The sequence below is a fragment of the Bufo gargarizans genome, chromosome 1 (genome assembly GCF_014858855.1).
Source record: "Bufo gargarizans isolate SCDJY-AF-19 chromosome 1, ASM1485885v1, whole genome shotgun sequence".
Classification (NCBI taxonomy): domain Eukaryota; kingdom Metazoa; phylum Chordata; class Amphibia; order Anura; family Bufonidae; genus Bufo; species Bufo gargarizans.
This window is the reverse complement of record NC_058080.1, coordinates 342,923,312-342,942,251: the sequence shown is the minus strand read 5'-3', so window position 1 is coordinate 342,942,251 and position 18,940 is coordinate 342,923,312. Positions and strand designations below refer to the sequence as shown.

The window sequence follows — 18,940 nt, the reverse complement described above, 5'->3', positions numbered from 1 at the left end:
GTTTGTTCCTGCTGAACTGCGATACAAGGTGTTCAAGGAACATCATGATACGGTCCTTGTGGGACATCCTGGAAGCAAATCCACCATAGATCTGATTTCCCGGAGATTCTGGTGGCCAGGGTTGCACAAGGGTGTGGAGGGTTATGTGACAGCTTGTGAGACCTGTGCACAAGCGAAGGTGGCTCACACTCAGCCTTCAGGATCCCTTCTTCCTTTGTCCATCCTGTCTCGTGCTTGGACGCATTTGTCCATGGACTTTATTACCGATTTATCGAGTTCCTCTGGGAAAACTGTGATTTTGGTGGTAGTGGACCGCTTCAGTAAGATGGCCCACTTTGTACCGTTACCTAGCTTGCCCAATGCCAAAACTCTCGCTCAGGTTTTTATCGATAACATTGTAAAACTACATGGCATTCCCTCTGATGTGGTGTCTGATAGGGGGACACAATTTGCTTCCAGGTTTTGGAGGGCATTTTGCTCTGGTCTGGGAATTTAACTGTCTTTCTCTTCGGCATTTCATCCCCAGTCGAATGGTCAGACTGAGCGCACTACCCAAAACCTGGAGACCTATTTGAGGTGTTTTGTTGCCGAGAACCAGGATGACTGGTCTTCGTTCTTGTTTCTAGCTGAATTTGCCTTGAATAACCATAGACAGGAGTCCACTAATAAGTCGCCATTTTTTTGGGGCGCATATGGTTTTCACCCATAGTTTGGTACTTTTTCTGGGACTGGATCTTCTAGAATGCCAGAAGAGGAGAGATTCTCTTTCGCCTTGTCATCGGAAGATCCAAGTTAATTTGGAAAAGATGGGTGAAAGATATAAACAGATGGCTGACAGGAGACGTATGACTGGTCCGGACCTGTGTGTGGGTGATTTGGTATGGTTGGCCACAAAAAAAATTAAGCTCAAGGTACCATCTTGGAAACTGGGTCCAAGATTTATTGGCCCTTACAAAATATCTGCTGTGGTCAACCTGGTGGTGTTCCGTCTGGATCTTCCGCAGACCTGGAAGAGCCATAATGTGTTTCACAGGTCCTTACTGAAGAAATATGTGGAACCTGTGCAACCATCTCCATTTCCACCTCCTCCTGTCCTGGTTGATGGCAATTTAGAGTTTGAGATCTCTAGCATTCTCGACTCACGTGTTCTTCGGGGTTCCCTTCGATACCTGGTGCACTGGAAGGGATACGGTCCCGAGGAAATAATGTGGATTCCGGCTTCTAATGTTAGTGCTAGCCGCCTGGTGAGGGCCTTTCACAGGGTACACCCGGAGAAAGTTGGTCCGGGGTGTCCTGAGGTCACTCGTAGAATGGGGGGTACTGTAACGCCTTGCCCTGTGAATGTGCAGAGATCTGCCAGGCTGGCTTTAAAGAAGAACTTGTCATTCTCTACATTCCATCCCCCCTAAGGACCTAGCATAGTCTCTAGTAAAAAGCTTATTCATTCTACTTCTTGCTTTAACTTCATCATAGTTTTCTGCAGATGATAGTTCTCTCATGAGCTTTGCCAAATCTGTTCATCAGTACATGTGTCCATGTTCGTTACAATATCCTGGGAAGGTGTTGTAAATGACAGCAGGTTGACATGTGCTGCCATAAGCCCTGATTCAGATTCTTTTACCGTCTCTACCATATCACTCAAGTTCCCTTTTATACTTTCTTGTTTTAGCTTTCCACAAATGCCTCTAATGTATAATTTCCACTTCTCAAACATTCTGGCAAACTTTTTTCCTTTTAATGCTGCTTCTTGCTTTCTGTCATTGAGCTTACCTTACATTATATAATGAATCTTAACCGGTTCTGGTTCTTAAGGTGCGGCTGTCGGTGATCAGAACTGGGTGTCTGCTCAGAGCAGGCACCCTGGGACAATGCGTCGGGGGGTCCTGTGTCGGCGATCGCAGCAAACCGCAGGTTGATTCAGACCTGTGGTTTGCTGCGATTCCGGGTTATTCTGGTCTCTGGGGACCCAATAACCCGGAACAGGATGGTGAACGGTGGTGTGATAATACACCACCAATCACCATCCTGTTATCCAGGATCGGCCCTGATTGGTCGGCTGGGGCGTGCGGGCCATTCAAATTACTGCAGCGCTCCTCTCTTCCTCCTTTTGTGTCCGGGAGCCGAGGAGAGAGGAGCGCTGCACGTCGATCTCCAGAGCTGCAGGGATCATCAGCCATCACCCCCATCTGTGCCCCAGAACCCCCATCTGTGCACCACCTTCACCAAGGAAAGGTTAGGGACAGGTTAGGTTAGGCAGGGACATTCAGGGAAAGTTAGTGGAAAAAAAACAAAAAACAGTTCTTGATTGAAGCACCCTAAATCGGGTGTCTGGGGTGCATAGCACAGCTGTGTGACCCTAGACCCCCCAGGGGTGCTGCAGCTTGCCCCCTACCCCCCCACAACTTTTTTTTTTCTGCGTATGCTGACTGTTGCCGTCACTCTTAGCGTCTGGCCACTGTTAGCGCATCACACACCCCACCGCTGGTCAGCTTTGGACGGCTGATCAGCGAGTTAGAATTTTTATTTTTATTTATTCTCATTTTTTGCCTTTTTATAGTTATTTTTTATTTATTTTTTGTCTGTTAGGTTTAGGGTAAGTTTGTGAACACCTGTGCCCCCACACACGTGCACCAAATAAAATTTAACATGCACACACACCCGCACACACACTCCCCTATGGCCCACCGGATGTTCTCGGCCAAGGAGGCATACGCCCAGCTTGCCTCTGAGTCCGAGAGTCCCAGTGAGGATGATCCTACTTTCCTTTTGTCATCTACGTCCTCCTTATCATCTAGCGATGATGATGAGCCCCCAAGGTGGCGGAGACTCCGCCAGGCGGAGCAAGGGGACCGCCATTCTAGGGACCCTGCGGCCCACACTAGTACGAGAAGATTTGGGGCTCGTACTAGTTTTACGGCCCACCAGTTAAGTCCACCGGAGCCCCCTGCCGGTGAACTTGTCTGTTGTACCTCAGAGCATTTCGAGCCCGCAATTCCTGATTTTGTAGGCCAACCAGGAATCTAGATTTCCACAGTGGCTTCCCTGAATACGACTACTTTAGTCTTTTTTTCAGTGACCACTTTGTAAACCTGATGGTGGAGCAGACGAACCTGTACGCCCACCAGTTCGTTGCTCAGCACCCGGGCTCCTTTTTGGCCAGGGCCAGTGGCTGGACTCTGGTCAGTGCAGCAGAAATGAGGACGTTTTGGGGCCTTGTGCTGCACATGGGCCTAGTAAAAAAAAAACTAGTGTCAGGCTTTACTGGAGTGGGGATGTCCTCTACCAGAGCCTACTTTACAGTACGGCCATGACACGTACCCGGTTTGAGGCCATCCGGAAATGCCTGCATTATGCAGATAATGCAGCAAGTCCCCCCCAAGGTGATCCTCCCTATCACCGCCTGTTTAAATTAAGGCCGGTCATCGATCACTTTGGGGCCAAATTTGTGCAGGCCTATGTACCTGGAAGGGAGGTGGCGGTTGATGAGTCTCTCATTGCTTTTCAAGGGGATATTCTTTTTCCGCCAGTATGTTCCCTCAAGCGGGCGAGGTATGGCGTGAAGCTGTACAAACTTTGTGAGAGTACTTCAGGGTACACTTACAAGTTTTGTGTGTACGAGGGGCAAGATTCCCGTATTCAACCCCCAGAATGTCCCCCCACTCCGGGTGTTAGCAGGAAGCTTGTGTGGGACCTTATGTACCCACTGCTAGATAAGGGTTACCACCTGTGCGTGGATAACTTTTATAATAGTATCCACTATTTCCAGTCCCTCGCCGCCAGATCCACGTCCGCTTGTGGGACTGTGCGGAAAAATCAACGCAACCTCCCTACCCACCCCCTCCAGATACCTATCCCCAGGGGTGCGACCCGTGGAAACCTGTTGCTGGTCAGATATAAGGGCAAGAGGGATGTCCTTGTACTGTCCACAATTCACGGCAACGGTTCTCAAGCCCGATTGTGTTAGGATCTGGACTTGAACCTGGGACCTCTGCTGTGTCTGGCGGTGCCTCTACTTGCTGAGCCACCTGAAGTGCTGGACAGTTCCTTAGACTATTCCTTGAATGATCTTGTCTTGAATCTTGTTTGCCTTGAACCTTGAACCCCTTGCTCCTCCCATGAACATCCTGATTTAAGCCATGTCTCTGCACTTCCTGGTTGCCAGATTATTGTGCTTTACCAGCCAATATCTTGCTCTTGTCTTACTGCTGCCAACCGTATCTCTGCTACCATCCGTTACTGACATTTGGCTTGTTCCTCGACTACGCTCCTGCTTAATCCCCAACCTGCACTATTTGTTACCGACTTTGGCTTGTTATTCAACCACGCTTCTGCTTGATCCCTGTCTGCTATATCTGCTACTGGACCTCTGCTTGCTCACCTCCTGCTGGGGCTATCCTGAGGACCGCGACCTGGTACTAACACGCAGCAAAGTCCATCTCCACCATCAGGAGCTCTGGCGAATACCGGTTAGTACTTAGACCCCGCACCTCAGGTGAACCCGTGTCATCAGCCAGGGTGACCAGTGTGAATATCTGCTCCGCTGCTATAGCTACTGGCCTCCGAGCCTGACTCCAGACCGTGACAGAATAATCTGGCCCAAAACATGGAGGCTGCTGTAGCAGCTGCTGTGGCTCCTCTCAGGGTACAAATCTCTGAGTTGCAGGCATTTGGTGTTAACTACCAGGAGAAGTTTGCTGATTTACAAATTGAAGTGAAAGGGCTACAAGAGGACATCCTTGATCTGCATAGACAATTGCGGGACTTTCGTTTCCGTGACACTGCTGCTGCAGATACTAATGCACGAATGCCCCTACCACTCAAGTTTAATGGAGACCGTCACCATTACAGAGGTTTCCTTAATCAGTGTTGTATATACTTTCAGATGCAACCAGCTGCATTTACTTCTGACAGGAAAAGGGTGCTGTTTATTATTAATCTCCTGACTGAGGTAGCCTTAGCCTGGGCCTCCCCTTATGTGGAGAAAGATGATGTCATCCTGGATAATTTCAATAATTTTGTGGCTGCTATGAATCAAGTTTTCGATGATCCTAACCGCTGCGCTACTGCTGAGGCAAAATTACACAAATTAAGGCAGGGCAGACGCTCAGTTGCAGAATACACCACAGAATTCCGACGTTGGATCTCAGATACCAATTGGAATCCAGCAGCACAAAAGAGTCAGTTCCGTCAAGGACTCTCTGAACAAGTAAAAGATGAGCTAGCCAGAGTAGAAAGTCCTGAAGACCTTGAGGCTTTTATTAAATTATGTATTCGAATTGATCAGAGGCTTACTGAAAGGAGAAAAGAGAGACTGGGAATCCTAGGCAGTAATGGTGACATGCGTTTTTCTACTAGCCAGTTTACTCCTAAGGGTCCAAGAGTTCTTCCAGATTCTGACAGTGCTGAACCTATGCAGGTGGATGTTATTAAAAGATCTATTACTACTCAGGAGAAAGAAAGACGACGTTCAGAGAACTTATGTCTTTATTGTGGAAACGCTCGACACTACGCAATTAATTGTCCCAATAAATTTAGAAGGACAATTGCGGCAACTGATGTTGTATCTGAACAATAAAATTTCTCAGTCTGTCTCTCCTTTGATTCAGGAAGCAAATAAAGTTCATTCTTTATCAACTCATTTTATCATCCCTATAAAGCTTATCGTTGAAGATGGTGAAATACCTTGTTCTGCTATGCTGGACTCAGGGGCCGGGGGAAACTTCATGGACATTGAATTTGCCCAAAATCATAACATTCAAATAAGAAATAAACTCACCCCTGTTGATATGGAAACTGTGGATGGCTCACCCTTATCTTCAGGACCTGTTACCCATGAGACTGTTTCACTTAAACTCCTAATTGAGACTGACCATCAGGAGACTATCAGTTTTCAGCTGATCACATCACCCAAGTTCCCTATCATCCTGGGCATTCCTTGGTTCTCTATCCATAATCCCTCCATCAACTGGGAAACACGTTCTTTAAGTTTTACCTCTGACCATTGCAAAAAACATTGCAGGGAATCTTATCAAATAAGCCCTCCACCAACCCTGGATTCACAAGCAGTTATGGTAACTACCCAGTCATATGACAAGCTACCTCCACAATATCTTGAGTTTTGTGACGTTTGTGATAAAAAGAACGCCGATCAGCTGCCTCCTCATCGCTCGTATGATTGCCCCATTGAATTGCTTCCAGGGGCAGAAATACCCTTTGGTCGCCTTTTTTCTTTATCAGAACCTGAGCTGAAGGTGCTCTGGGAGTGGCTTAATGAGAATCTGGAGAAGGGTTTTATCAGACACTCAACCTCTCCTGCTGGGGCAGCCTTGTTCTTCGTGGAGAAAAAGGACTCAACCCTGCGTCCGTGTATCGACTACAGAGATTTAAACAGGATCACAATTAAAAATCGCTATCCACTTCCACTGATTCCAGAAATGCTCGAGAGACTCCGCTCCGCCAAGCTCTTTACCAAATTAGATTTACGGGGGGCATACAACCTTGTCCGCATTCGTCCTGGAGATGAATGGAAAACTGCTTTCAGAACCAGATATGGACATTTTGAGTCTTTGGTCATGCCCTTTGGACTGTGCAATGCTCCCGCAACCTTTCAGCATTTTATTAATGATGTTTTCCGAGATTTGCTGGATCAGTTTGTAATAGCCTATTTGGATGATATTCAAATTTTTTCTGATAATTTGGAAGAACACCACAAGCATGTCTGTATTGTCCTCAAGAGACTAAGGCAGAATCAACTTTACATAAAACTAGAGAAATGCGAGTTTGAACAAAGTCAGATCCAGTTCTTGGGTTACATAATTTCTTCTGACGGGTAAGCATGGATCCCGATAAGATCAAAGCAGTGGTGGATTGGCCTGTCCCTACGAATGTTAAGGAGATACAACGATTTGTTGGATTTGCTAACTTTTACAGGAGATTTATAAGAAATTTCTCCAAGGTAATAGCTCCAATTACACAGATGACAAAGAAAGGAATACCCTTTTTGTGGTCATCTGAGTCACAAGCTGCCTTTAGTAATCTAAAGACTCTCTTCACTACTGCACCAATACTGGTACATCCAGATCCTGAACTACCTTTCATCGTAGAAGTTGATGCTTCAGATTCTGCTGTGGGAGCTATTCTTTCTCAGCGAATTGGAGAAAGAATGCAGCTTCATCCTTGTGCTTATTTCTCTCGACTGATGTCTCCAGACGAGAAGAATTATGACATTGGAAACAAGGAGCTGCTGGCAATTAAGCAAGCATTTTCTGAGTGGAGGCATCTGCTGGAAGGGGCTAAGCACCCTGTAACCGTTCTCACGGATCACAAAAATTTAGAATTTATTCGTTCTGCCAAGAGGTTGTCATCTAGACAAGCAGGTTGGACCCTATTCTTCTCGAGGTTCAATTTCGTTATCTCGTACCGCCCTGGGTCAAGGAATGGTAAGGCTGATGCCCTGTCACGGATGTTGTCTGGGCCTCTCCAGGAAAGCAACTCCGAATGTACGATCCTGCCTCAAAAGAACTTTCTAGGGGCCATGAGTTCTAAGACCTTTCTTAATCTTCTCAAGAAGGGGTATGAGAATGACCCACTTCTTAATCATCCTCCTAAAGACTTTAACCTCAAGTACAGCAACGGTTTTTGAACTCAAGCGCATTGCCTCTATGTACCTGAATCAGTTCGAGTAGAAGCCCTCAGGTTGGTTCACGACTCTAAACTTGCTGGTCATTTTGGGGTTTCTAAGACAGAGGAACTCTTATCACGTTCCTTTTGGTGGCCTGGGTACAAGAAAGATGTCAAGAATTATGTGGCTTCGCGTCGAACCTGTGCTCGCAATAAGACACCCCGATCGTCTCCTCTGGGGTTACTTCAACCACTGCCTGTTCCATCAAGACCATGGGGGTCAATTTCGATGGACTTTGTGGTTGACATTCCCCTTTCTAAAGGGGTGACCACCATACTGGTAGTTGTGGACCGTCTCACTAAAATGGCTCATTTTATTCCAGTTAAGGGGGTACCCTCTGCCGAACATACTGCAGAAGTAATGGTCCGGGAAGTTTTTAAACTACATGGAATTCCAGATGATGTGGTGTCTGACAGAGGAGTACAGTTTACCTCTAAATTTTGGAGAAGTTTTTGCTCAGCGTTGGGTGTAACAATTAATCTGTCCTCAGCTTTTCATCCACAGTCTAATGGTCAGACCGAGAGGACCAATCAAACCTTGGAGCAATACCTTCGATGCTTTGTGAGTTATCTTCAGGATGATTGGGTGGACTACCTTCCTACGGCAGAGTTTGCTTACAATAACTCTAAACATAGCTCCACTTCCCAAAGCCCCTTTTTCCTAAACACTGGGTATCATCCAGTTTTTATTCCAGGGCTACCTATTTCAACTCCAATTCCTGCTGTTACAGACAGATTAACTTCATTACAGGAGATCCAGGAGAAATTGACAGACACATTGAAGGAGGCTCAGGAATATTACAAGAAAGCTGCTGACAGACATCGGAGATCAATCCCCACCTTTCAAGTAGGTGACAATGTTTGGTTATCTACCAAAAATTTGAAGGTTCAGGTTCCATGTGCTAAGTTGGGTCAAAAGTTTGTGGGACCTTTTGAGATTTCTTCTCAAATCAACCCGGTCACTTTTCGCCTAAAACTTCCCGACAATATGAGGATTCACCCTGTTTTTCATGTATCGCTACTTAAAACGTTTCATGAAAATACTTTTTCTGGAAGAATTCATCCTCCTCCTCCACCTGTTGAAGTACAGGGTGAAGAAGAATTTGTGGTGGAAAAAATTCTTGACTCCAGGATCTTTCGGAAAAAATTACAATATCTGGTTCAATGGGAAGGATATGGGCCAGAAGAAAACTCTTGGGAGCCGGCTGAGAATGTTCACGCCCCTAGATTAACAAAGGAATTCCACCAGAGGTTTCCTCACAAACCTGGCCCTAAGACATCCAGGGGATGTCCTGGGAGGACGGGAGTACTGTTAGGATCTGGACTTGAACCTGGGACCTCTGCTGAGCCACCTGAAGTGCTGGACAGTTCCTTAGACTATTCCTTGAATGATCTTGTCTTGAATCTTGTTTGCCTTGAACCTTGAACCCCTTGCTCCTCCCATGAACTTCCTGATTTAAGCCATGTCTCTGCACTTCCTGGTTGCCAGATTATTGTGCTTTACCAGCCAATATCTTGCTCTTGTCTTACTGCTGCCGACCGTATCTCTGCTACCATCCGTTACTGACATTTGGCTTGTTCCTCGACTACGCTCCTGCTTAATCCCCAACCTGCACTATTTGTTACCGACTTTGGCTTGTTATTCAACCACGCTTCTGCTTGATCCCTGTCTGCTATATCTGCTACTGGACCTCTGCTTGCTCACCTCCTGCTGGGGCTATCCTGAGGACCGCGACCTGGTACTAACACGCAGCAAAGTCCATCTCCACCATCAGGAGCTCTGGCGAATACCGGTTAGTACTTAGACCCCGCACCTCAGGTGAACCCGTGTCATCAGCCAGGGTGACCAGTGTGAATATCTGCTCCGCTGCTATAGCTACTGGCCTCCGAGCCTGACTCCAGACCGTGACAGATTGTATCGTCGACTACAATCGGAATATGGGAGGAGTTGATCTCTCTGATCACTTCTCAAGCCATATAATGACATGATACAAAAAAGTTGTGTTCTTCTTGGTACAGGTTGCCTTGTACAACTCTTTTGTGCTGGCAACACAAGGACATTGTGCTGCCTCAAGGCCCTGATCTTTTCTGACCGGGAAAGAGCAGGCCAGAGTAAATCGGCAACTGGAGGCGCCCGGATTGTCCCTGGCCAACACTTTCCAGGTGTGGTCCACCATACTGGAAAGAAGGGACGGACCCCAAAAAAGTGCAGAGTGTGTCACAGGAGGGGGATATGGCAGGACACCACTACTCAGTGTAACACGTGCCCCGATCATCAGGGCCTCTGGATTGATGGTTGCTTCAGGGAGTACCAAATTTATATTCCCCTTCCCCAATTTAGCCACTGACAATCGGATAAAAAACTATGGTTCTCAGACTTGAGACACTAAAACAAAAAAAATGTTTTTCAAAAATATTATTTAGTAAAACTAAAATAAATAACAAAAGTAGACATATTAGGTATTGCCATGTCCGTAAGAATCTGCTGTATAAAAATACCCCATGACCTAACCCTTCAGATGAACGCGGTCCAAAAAATAAAATAAAAACGGTGCAAAAAAAGTATTATTTTGTCATCTTACATCACAAAAATTGTAATAGCAAGCGATCAAAAAGTCATATGCCCCCCAAAATAGTGCCAATAAAACTGTCCCCTCATCCCGCAAAAAATTAGCCCCTACATAAGATAATTGGCTAAAAATTATTAACAAAAAACTGACTCTTAGACTATAGAGATACTAAAATGCATTTTTTGTTTATAAACAAGATAATATAGTATAAAACATAAATAAATAAATAAAAAGTACACATATTAGATATCACCGAGTCCGTAGGAATCTGTTCTATAAAAATACCCCATGAACTAACCCCTCAGATAAACAAGGTAAAAAATAAATAAGTAAAAACTGTGCAAAAACAGCAATTTTGGGGCAAATTTTCAATTTTTATTAATTCTTTTCCAGTAACAAAGCAAGGGTTAACAGCCAAACAAAACTTAATATTTACTACCCTGATTCTGAAGTTTACAGAAACACCCAATATGTGGTTGTAAATTGCTGTATGACCAAACGACAAGGCGCAGAAGGAAAGGAACGCTGTGTGGTTCCTGGAAGGCAGATTATGATGGCCTTTTTTGGGGGGCACCATGTCCTATTTGAAACCCCCCTGATCCACCCCATAGAGTAGAAACTTCATAAAAGCAAACACATCTAAGAAACTACACCCCTAAAGGTATTCAAAACTGATTTTACAAACTTTATTAACCTTTTAGGTGTTCCTCAACAGTTTATGGCAAATGGAGATGAAATTTCAGAATTTATATTTTTGATAACCTTGCCTCACAAAAATGTAATATAGATAAACCAAAAATCATATGTACCCTAAAAATAGTCCCAACAAAACTGCTACCTTATCCCGCAGTTTCCAAAATGGGGTCACTTTTAGGGAGTTTCTACTCTAGGGGTGCATCAGGGGGGCTTCAAATGGGACATGGTGTAAATCAACCAGTCCAGCAAAATCTGCCTTCCAAAAACCACACAGCGCAACTTTCCCTCTACGCCCTACTGTGTGCCCGTACAGTATTTTACTGCCACATATGGGGTGTTTTTGAAAATGATAGAATCGGGGGAATAAATATAGCATTTTGTTTGGCTGTTAACCCTTGCTTTGTAACTGGAAAAAATGGATTATAATGGAAAATGTGCCAAAAATGTTATCTCAATTTTCCATTAACTCTTGTGGAGCACCTAAAGGTTTAACGACGTTTGTAAAATCAGTTTTGAATACCTTGAGGGGTGTAGTTTCTAGAATATTAGGGTGGTTTATATTATGTAAGCCTCACAAAGAGACTTCAGACCTTGACTGGTCCCTAAAAATTGGGTTTTTGAAAATGTCAGAAAAATGTCAAGATTTGCTTCTAAACTTCTAAGCTTTGCAACATCCCCAAAAACTAAAATGGCATTCCCAAAATGATCCAAACATGAAGTAGACATATGGGGAATGTAAAGTAATAACTATTTTTGTAGGTATTACTATGTATTATAGAAGTAGAGAAATTGAAACTTGGAAATATGCTAATTTTTCCCAATTTTTGGTAAATTTTGTATTTTTTTTATAAATACGTGTCATTAAGTACAACATGTGACAAATGTGACAAAAAAAAAAATCTCAGAATGGTCTGGATAAGTTAAAAGCCTTTTAAAGTTATCACCACATAAAGTGACACTGGTCAGATTTGCAAAAAATGGCCCGGTCCTTAAGGGATTAAAGGCATATTATCTTTTTTGCTTCTGTGAACACAATATATAACAGTTACATGACATCCAAACATGAAGTCACTGTAAATAACTCTGCTTTTGTCTTTAACACAAACATAGGAACTGTATTAAGGTTATTGGCAGGTCTAGCTGTATAAACACACAAGCTATATTAGCAATCTAGGACAGTTCTTAGCCGGCCAGCTACAGGTTGTATTATCTTTAACATTGCCAAGACGGATCTGTCATGATCTCTATTGAAAGTCGATGGAGGACGGATCCGTTTTCTATTGTGTCAGATTGTGGCAGAGAAAACTGATCCGTCCCTATTGACTTGTATTGGGGGTCATGCCGGATCCATCTTGCTCCTCATCCCAGGACAGAAAGCAAACTACAACATGTTGCGGTTTGCTCTCCGGTATGGGAACACAACTAAATGGAACAGAATGCATTTTTGAGCATTCCGTGCTGTTCAGTTCAGTTTTGTCCCCATTGACAATGAATGGGTACAAAATGTAAGATGTTTTTTTCCGGTATTGAGCCCCTACGTATCTCAATACTGTAAAACTAAAATGCTAGTGTGAAAGTAGCCTAACAGAGCAATCCATGATAAATTAATTTGTAATTAATCAAATTTCTTGTCAAAATTCGGCAAAGCTGCCAAATTGAATTTTTCCAAACGTTGCTCTTCTCTAGTGGGTGGATAAGATATATATATAAATCATATATATATATATCATTTTTCCCCCCATCCTGCTATTAGCTCCCTCTGGGTTAATGTACAGGGATAGAGGCCCCAATAATTTATTTAGATGTTTATGTCTTTTTGTTAAGCTTTTATGAATTTTTGCATTCCCTCCCCCCCCAAGCTCTTGAAGGCAATGACATCAATAGCAAATAATGTGCTATGGGCAACTAAGCCAGTGTGACACGGACTTATATAGCCATGGGAAACATATGGTTGACAGCATTAACAAACGTTTAAAAAATACTGTGCTGTCTCATATGTTATGCTTTTTCATAATAAAAAGCTTCCACAGTGGCTAGTTAGGGAACCAAGGAACCAAAATGATGACCTAACAGGGTCAGAATTTATTTACTTGCACAAACAAGTAGAGCCGGACTTGAGTTCTTTGCGCCACCAGAGAAAAGTATTATGGATGCCCAACCCATATATCATCAATAAAGTCTAATAGGTTTTGAGATTTCACCTAAACCTTTGAAGCCCACTAGAGTATCAGAGCCTAAGCCCACCAAGTGATACATGTTATAAAAAAAGACTGTCTGGTTTTGAACAACCCAAGAAATAATCTTTCTTTTAAAGAGGACCTTTCACCGATCCTGACATTGTGAACTAAGTATACAGACATGGGGAGCGGCGCCCGGGGATCTCACTGCACTTACTATTATCCCTGGGCGCCCCTCCGTTCCCCCGCTATGCCCTCCGGTATCTTCAGTCACTAAGTTATGGTAGGCGGAGATTTAGGTCACTAAGTTATGGTAGGCGGAGTCTGCCGTCTTTCTGCTGTAGCTCTGGCCAATCTCAGAGCAGAGCTCACAGCCTGAGAGGTTATTTTCTCCCAGGCTGTGAGCTCTGCGATGCGATTGGCCAACGCTACAGCAGAACAAGGGCAGACTCCGCCTACCATAACTTAGTGACCGAAGATACCGGAGGGCATAGTGGGAGAACGGAGCGTCGCCCAGGGATAATAGTAAGTGCAGTGAGATCCCCGGGTGCCGCTCTCCATGTCTGTATACTTAGTTCACAATGTCAGGATCGGTGAAAGGTCCTCTTTAATTTGAAGAAGCAAGAGTACAGTTTGGATTTCCAAAGCCAGGCAGAACGTTGGTCTACTATTTCTAGCCAGATGGTGCTGCTACTACCCACATTCTGGATCTGGGAGGACATGGCCTGGACCTTCGTTTTGAACTTTTCGATATTCCAGACCTTTTTTTATGAAACCTAATGAAAGCTTACAATTTTCCAAAATGAATAATCACAGCTTTGCACACAGTCACACAAATTATGGAAAAGTTATAGCAAAATTGCAAGTGTGTTTTCTTTCATTTAAAAACAGAGGCACAATTAAATGTCCTTCCCCTTCTACAAACACACTGAACACTGCTATTGACATTTTACAGGGAATATTGCAGTACTAGTGCCGCTAAGATTTCTGCCTAGTATGTTATTTTCATTTAAAAACACAGCTTAAAATACCTTTCTTTACTCTTAAACCACATTTTGCAAACTTGTAATGCAATTATTCCTCCCAACAACACCAATATAACGATGCACGAAAAGCCAGTAATGTTTTGGCCTACTGTGTTATTTTCATTTTTAAATAAAAAAAAGCTTTATTTACTATTAAGACACATGTTAAAAACCTATCATGCAATTATTCCCTCCTTCAACATGTCTAATATAATGATGCAGGAAAGGCTGGTAACTAATTTCTGTCTACTGTGTCATTTGCATTTAAAAACACAGGTTGAAAAAAGACCATTCTTAAATGTTAAGGACAAGTTGAAAATTTGTCATGCAATCTCCCTCCCCCATACACACACCAATATAACAATAACATACAAATTTGGTATACAGATGGCATTATTACAGAAAAAATGCTTTTGTTATAATGCAATGCATATACAAAAATGCATATAAAAAATATGCAACTGCTCAGCAACAGAATGCTATTGGGGTGCAGTGTTGTAAATAATCCTATACAGAAACTTGAGTTTAAAAAAACAAACAGCTGTCTCTGTTCAACGGGAAAAAATAATAATCTTGTAGGAGGCTGATTTTGTATCGTAGAACTGCTAGAATGAGGTTCTGCAGCAGCTGTATTACTGTATAATTAAGCACTGTGCCCAAGACACTTGCTCCCTCAAAGCTTTCCCTGATCAAAGTCCCCAGTATACTACAAAATTAGTTTGTCTACTATTTCCCTAGAATGTCCCTGTTACACTAGAATAGATGCTTGCTTATGACTACTGTCTAAGGTTGTTTTCTGTTAGACACTGCATACACCCATCTGTCCTTGATTCATCCCAAGCAAACCTGAAATGTTTCGCGTTCATTTAGTGAACTAAATATTGTAAATTTCGTAGCAAGCTTGTTTCTTTACAAAATGATTCACTTATCCTTAGGTTATATTTGTCACATGCCAGGGACCCTGGGTAAGCCTCCGGGACGTCTGGAAAACAGGAACAGGGGAAACAGACCAAGGTACAACAGGACTTTATTACATAAGTAATAAAAGCAAATGACAAAACCCGGAAACCAAAATGCACTGCAAGGATCAGCGGGTGTGAACCCACTGTGCCGCTGACTGGCAATACTCTGGAGGGGCGTGACTAAGCAAGACCAGGTCTTTACTAGTGCTTCTGGTGCAACGGTAATTGCCAGGGGCTACTCCAGAGCATAAACCGAGTCAATGGCTACACGGGTAACCAGGGACAACAGACGCTGCAACCTAGTACAGAAAAGAACCAGAAGCAGATGTCTGCACCCCTAGAAGCTAGGCAGCCCCAGGCAGAGCTGTACACGGATGGTGAATCCTCCTCTGAGGATCAAAGGACCTCTTCCGAACTAGGCAATACCACCGAAGTGTAGCCAGAAAGCATCTTGGGTCAGCAACAAGAGACTACATCCAGCAAGCAGGACCAGGACAGACATACTCACAGCCTGAACAGAACAGAGTAAACAGAACAGACTGACTAAACCAGAACTGACCACAGGAACTGGGAGAAATAGGTGCTAAACGAGTGCACCTGCAGCAACCGGCCCACCCACAATTCATGAGGATTAACTGTCACGACCCCTGGTCATGGTCGTGACTCCTTGGGAGCCGCATGCAGTTATCCGCGGTCTGGTGTTGTCGCAACCGCAGCTGGGGGCACTTAGTGGTTTGCCTCAGGTGCGGTTGCCGCGAATAACAGGCATGCGTGCGGTTGCCCTTGGCAACGTGTTTTGGTGTGCACGTCCTTCGTCTGTGTTTGTGTGCACTTCCTTGTCTGTTTGTTGTGCACGAGGTTGTATGCACTTGGACACCTCCCTTCACCTGCGGTTGTCCGTGGCAACGTCTGGTGTTGTGCATGTGGTGGCAGGGTCTCTGCCTGCTGGTTGTTCTGCAGGACACGGTGGCCACGCATGCCGTTGCCAGCGGTGACAGGTGAGTGAGTGTGTGTGCTATTCCCCTTTCAGTTGGTGTTTTCCCTTCTGTGGTGTAGGAAGGGTTAACTCCCTTCCCAGTGTGTGTGTTGTCACTGGGTGTGGTTGACTGGTGGGTGTGGCCTTTCGGCCTATATAGCCTGAGACTCCTGCAGGCTTCAGTAGGTTGCTCTCAGCCATGCTGGCTGGAGCAGCCTCCTGTCTCCTCCATCTGCCTGGTGAGGACCAACCTTCTGGACATACTGTCACGGCTGGCGGTGGGGGAAACCCCCAGCCGTGCGGTACCCGTAGATGTTGGGTCGCTGCAAGGCCAGGACCACAGGATCAGGGAGCAGGTCACCTCCTAAAGTCTCCCTGATCTGACCCTAACTCCTAACCTGCATGGGCCGACCTTTAGGGTAGGAGGACCCATGCGCTGGAACCTCGGGTCCCTACTATCCCTCCGCAGGTCCCTAGGCTAGGAGCTGGATAGACTACCTGTTCCTCCAGAACACGGAGGAACAGGAGCCTAGAAAGGCCAAGCTGGTAAATAAGGGGAAACCAATACACCTTATGGCAGTGGCAGGTATGTGGAACTACTACCTCACCTACCTGCCATAAACACACAGCCCGGAACCCATGCAAAAGTGCTGTCTGTCTAACAACCACAGAAAAGACAACAGCACACAACATACATCACACGGGGAACCAGGGAACCATAAGGTGCAACAAACCAGCAACCACATACACATAAACATAACATCAGACAAGGTAACAAAGGTTTTACTAACAAGGTTTTATGACCAGAAGGTTGGTCCTCACCAGGCAGATGGAGGAGACAGGAGGCTGCTCCAGCCAGCATGGCTGAGAGCAACCTACTGAAGCCTGCAGGAGTCTCAGGCTATATAGGCCGAAAGGCCACACCCACCAGTCAACCACACCCAGTGACAACACACACACTGGGAAGGGAGTTAACCCTTCCTACACCACAGAAGGGAAAACACCAACTGAAAGGGGAATAGCACACACACTCACTCACCTGTCACCGCTGGCAACGGCATGCGTGGCCACCGTGTCCTGCAGAACAACCAGCAGGCAGAGACCCTGCCACCACATGCACAACACCAGACGTTGCCACGGACAACCGCAGGTGAAGGGAGGTGTCCAAGTGCATACAACCTCGTGCACAACAAACAGACAAGGAAGTGCACACAAACACAGACGAAGGACGTGCACACCAAAACACGTTGCCAAGGGCAACCGCACGCATGCCTGTTATTCGCGGCAACCGCACCTGAGGCAAACCACTAAGTGCCCCCAGCTGCGGTTGCGACAACACCAGACCGCGGATAACTGCATGCGGCTCCCAAGGAGTCACGACCATGACCAGGGGTCGTGACATTAACCCTATCAGGCCAGGACCAGAACACAAGCAGAAGCACCGGATGTTGCCCCTGGCAACTGGCAAACATGGAATACCGCTGCCAGATCACGAGGGTAAACAGCAATCCGGGCACCGGAACAGAACCACAATCAGGGAGGAGAAACATACACAGGCGGTTCAACACAGATACCTCAGCCAGCACGCAGTCCCAAGTAACCAGCTTACACAGGAGGGCAGCCTGCAGCCAGTACACAAGAGGACAAGCAGCCAGCCTACGTAGCAACTCAGGCACAGAGAAGCGCACTGTGACAATATTATAACATAAGAGTTTTTTTTTTTTTTTTTTTATTCAATTTGCTGGACAACCCTTTTAATACACAAGGAGGGCTTACCTTCCATGGCATATTTCATATCCTGAGCAAAGAGACTCCACATAACTTCAGCGCTGATTTTACCAACATTAAGTTCCTGGGGGAACCTAAGAAAACAAAAAGAGAAGTAGCCAAAGGCGGGAATGTAAAAGACTATGGTCCAGGTTTAATAATCCTAAATATAGCGTATGCTTAGACTGGCTGTCTAGATTTGCACAAGATTTATCATAGGGTGCATGATAAGTCTGGTGCAAGGATATACTGTACACATTTCTCTGGCTCTATATCAATCATTATTTGGCTTCACTTGAGACAGACTTTTATGCCAGAATTCTAATTTTGGCCCTAAATAGTACATCTTTGGCCCTGGCTCCTTTGCCACAAAGCACCCTCCCCTCCCCCATCGAGCATGTAAAAAATAGTGTAGAAATCAAAGATGTGCCAATTTGCTTCAATTTTTAAACAGATTTTTGGCACAGACACATAGTAAATCTAGGCCTAGTTATCAAATAGGTACATAATATTAGTGAACTATAAAAAGGTTATTCCCGTGTTATATACTGATGGCTTGGATTAGCTTGGATATCAGTATAGAGATTGGGGACACACTAAAATACAATGAAGTACAGGTCAAAAGTCCAAATACTATTTAACAAAGACCATCTGCTGCTGCTACAGATGGATATGGATACATTAGAGGCTTTGGCAGAGAAGTGGCAGATAATGTTTAACACTGATAAATGTAAGGGAAGGAATAATGCAATTCTCCCGTACATACTAAATGGTAAAACACTAAGTAACATTGACATGGAAAAGGACTTAGAAATTTTATATTAAACTTAACTATAGAAACCTGTGTCCAGGCAGCTGCTGCCAAGGCCAAGAAGATCACGGGGTGCATCAAAAGGGGCATAGATTCATGTGATGAGAACATAGTCCTGCCATTTTACAAATCATTAGTCACCACACATGGAGTATTGTGAACAAGAGACATAGCAGAGCAGGAGAGGGCAACTAAAGTACCGTAATAACTGGAAAGAGTGCACTAAAATACCCAGAAAGATTATCATATATAGGGTTATTCAGTTTAGAAAAAAGA

At 44.7% G+C, this 18,940-nt stretch overlaps 1 protein-coding gene across 1 annotated transcript in view; it reads right to left on the bottom strand.

Moving 5' to 3' along the window:
* LOC122927160 (protein unc-13 homolog A-like) overlaps positions 1-18,940 on the bottom strand; it is a 2,447,183-nt gene that overhangs the window by 907,901 nt on the left and 1,520,342 nt on the right. Inside the window, 1 exon segment of the mRNA XM_044278759.1 lies at positions 17,863-17,948. Within this exon segment, the coding sequence (XP_044134694.1) occupies positions 17,863-17,948 (86 nt within the window).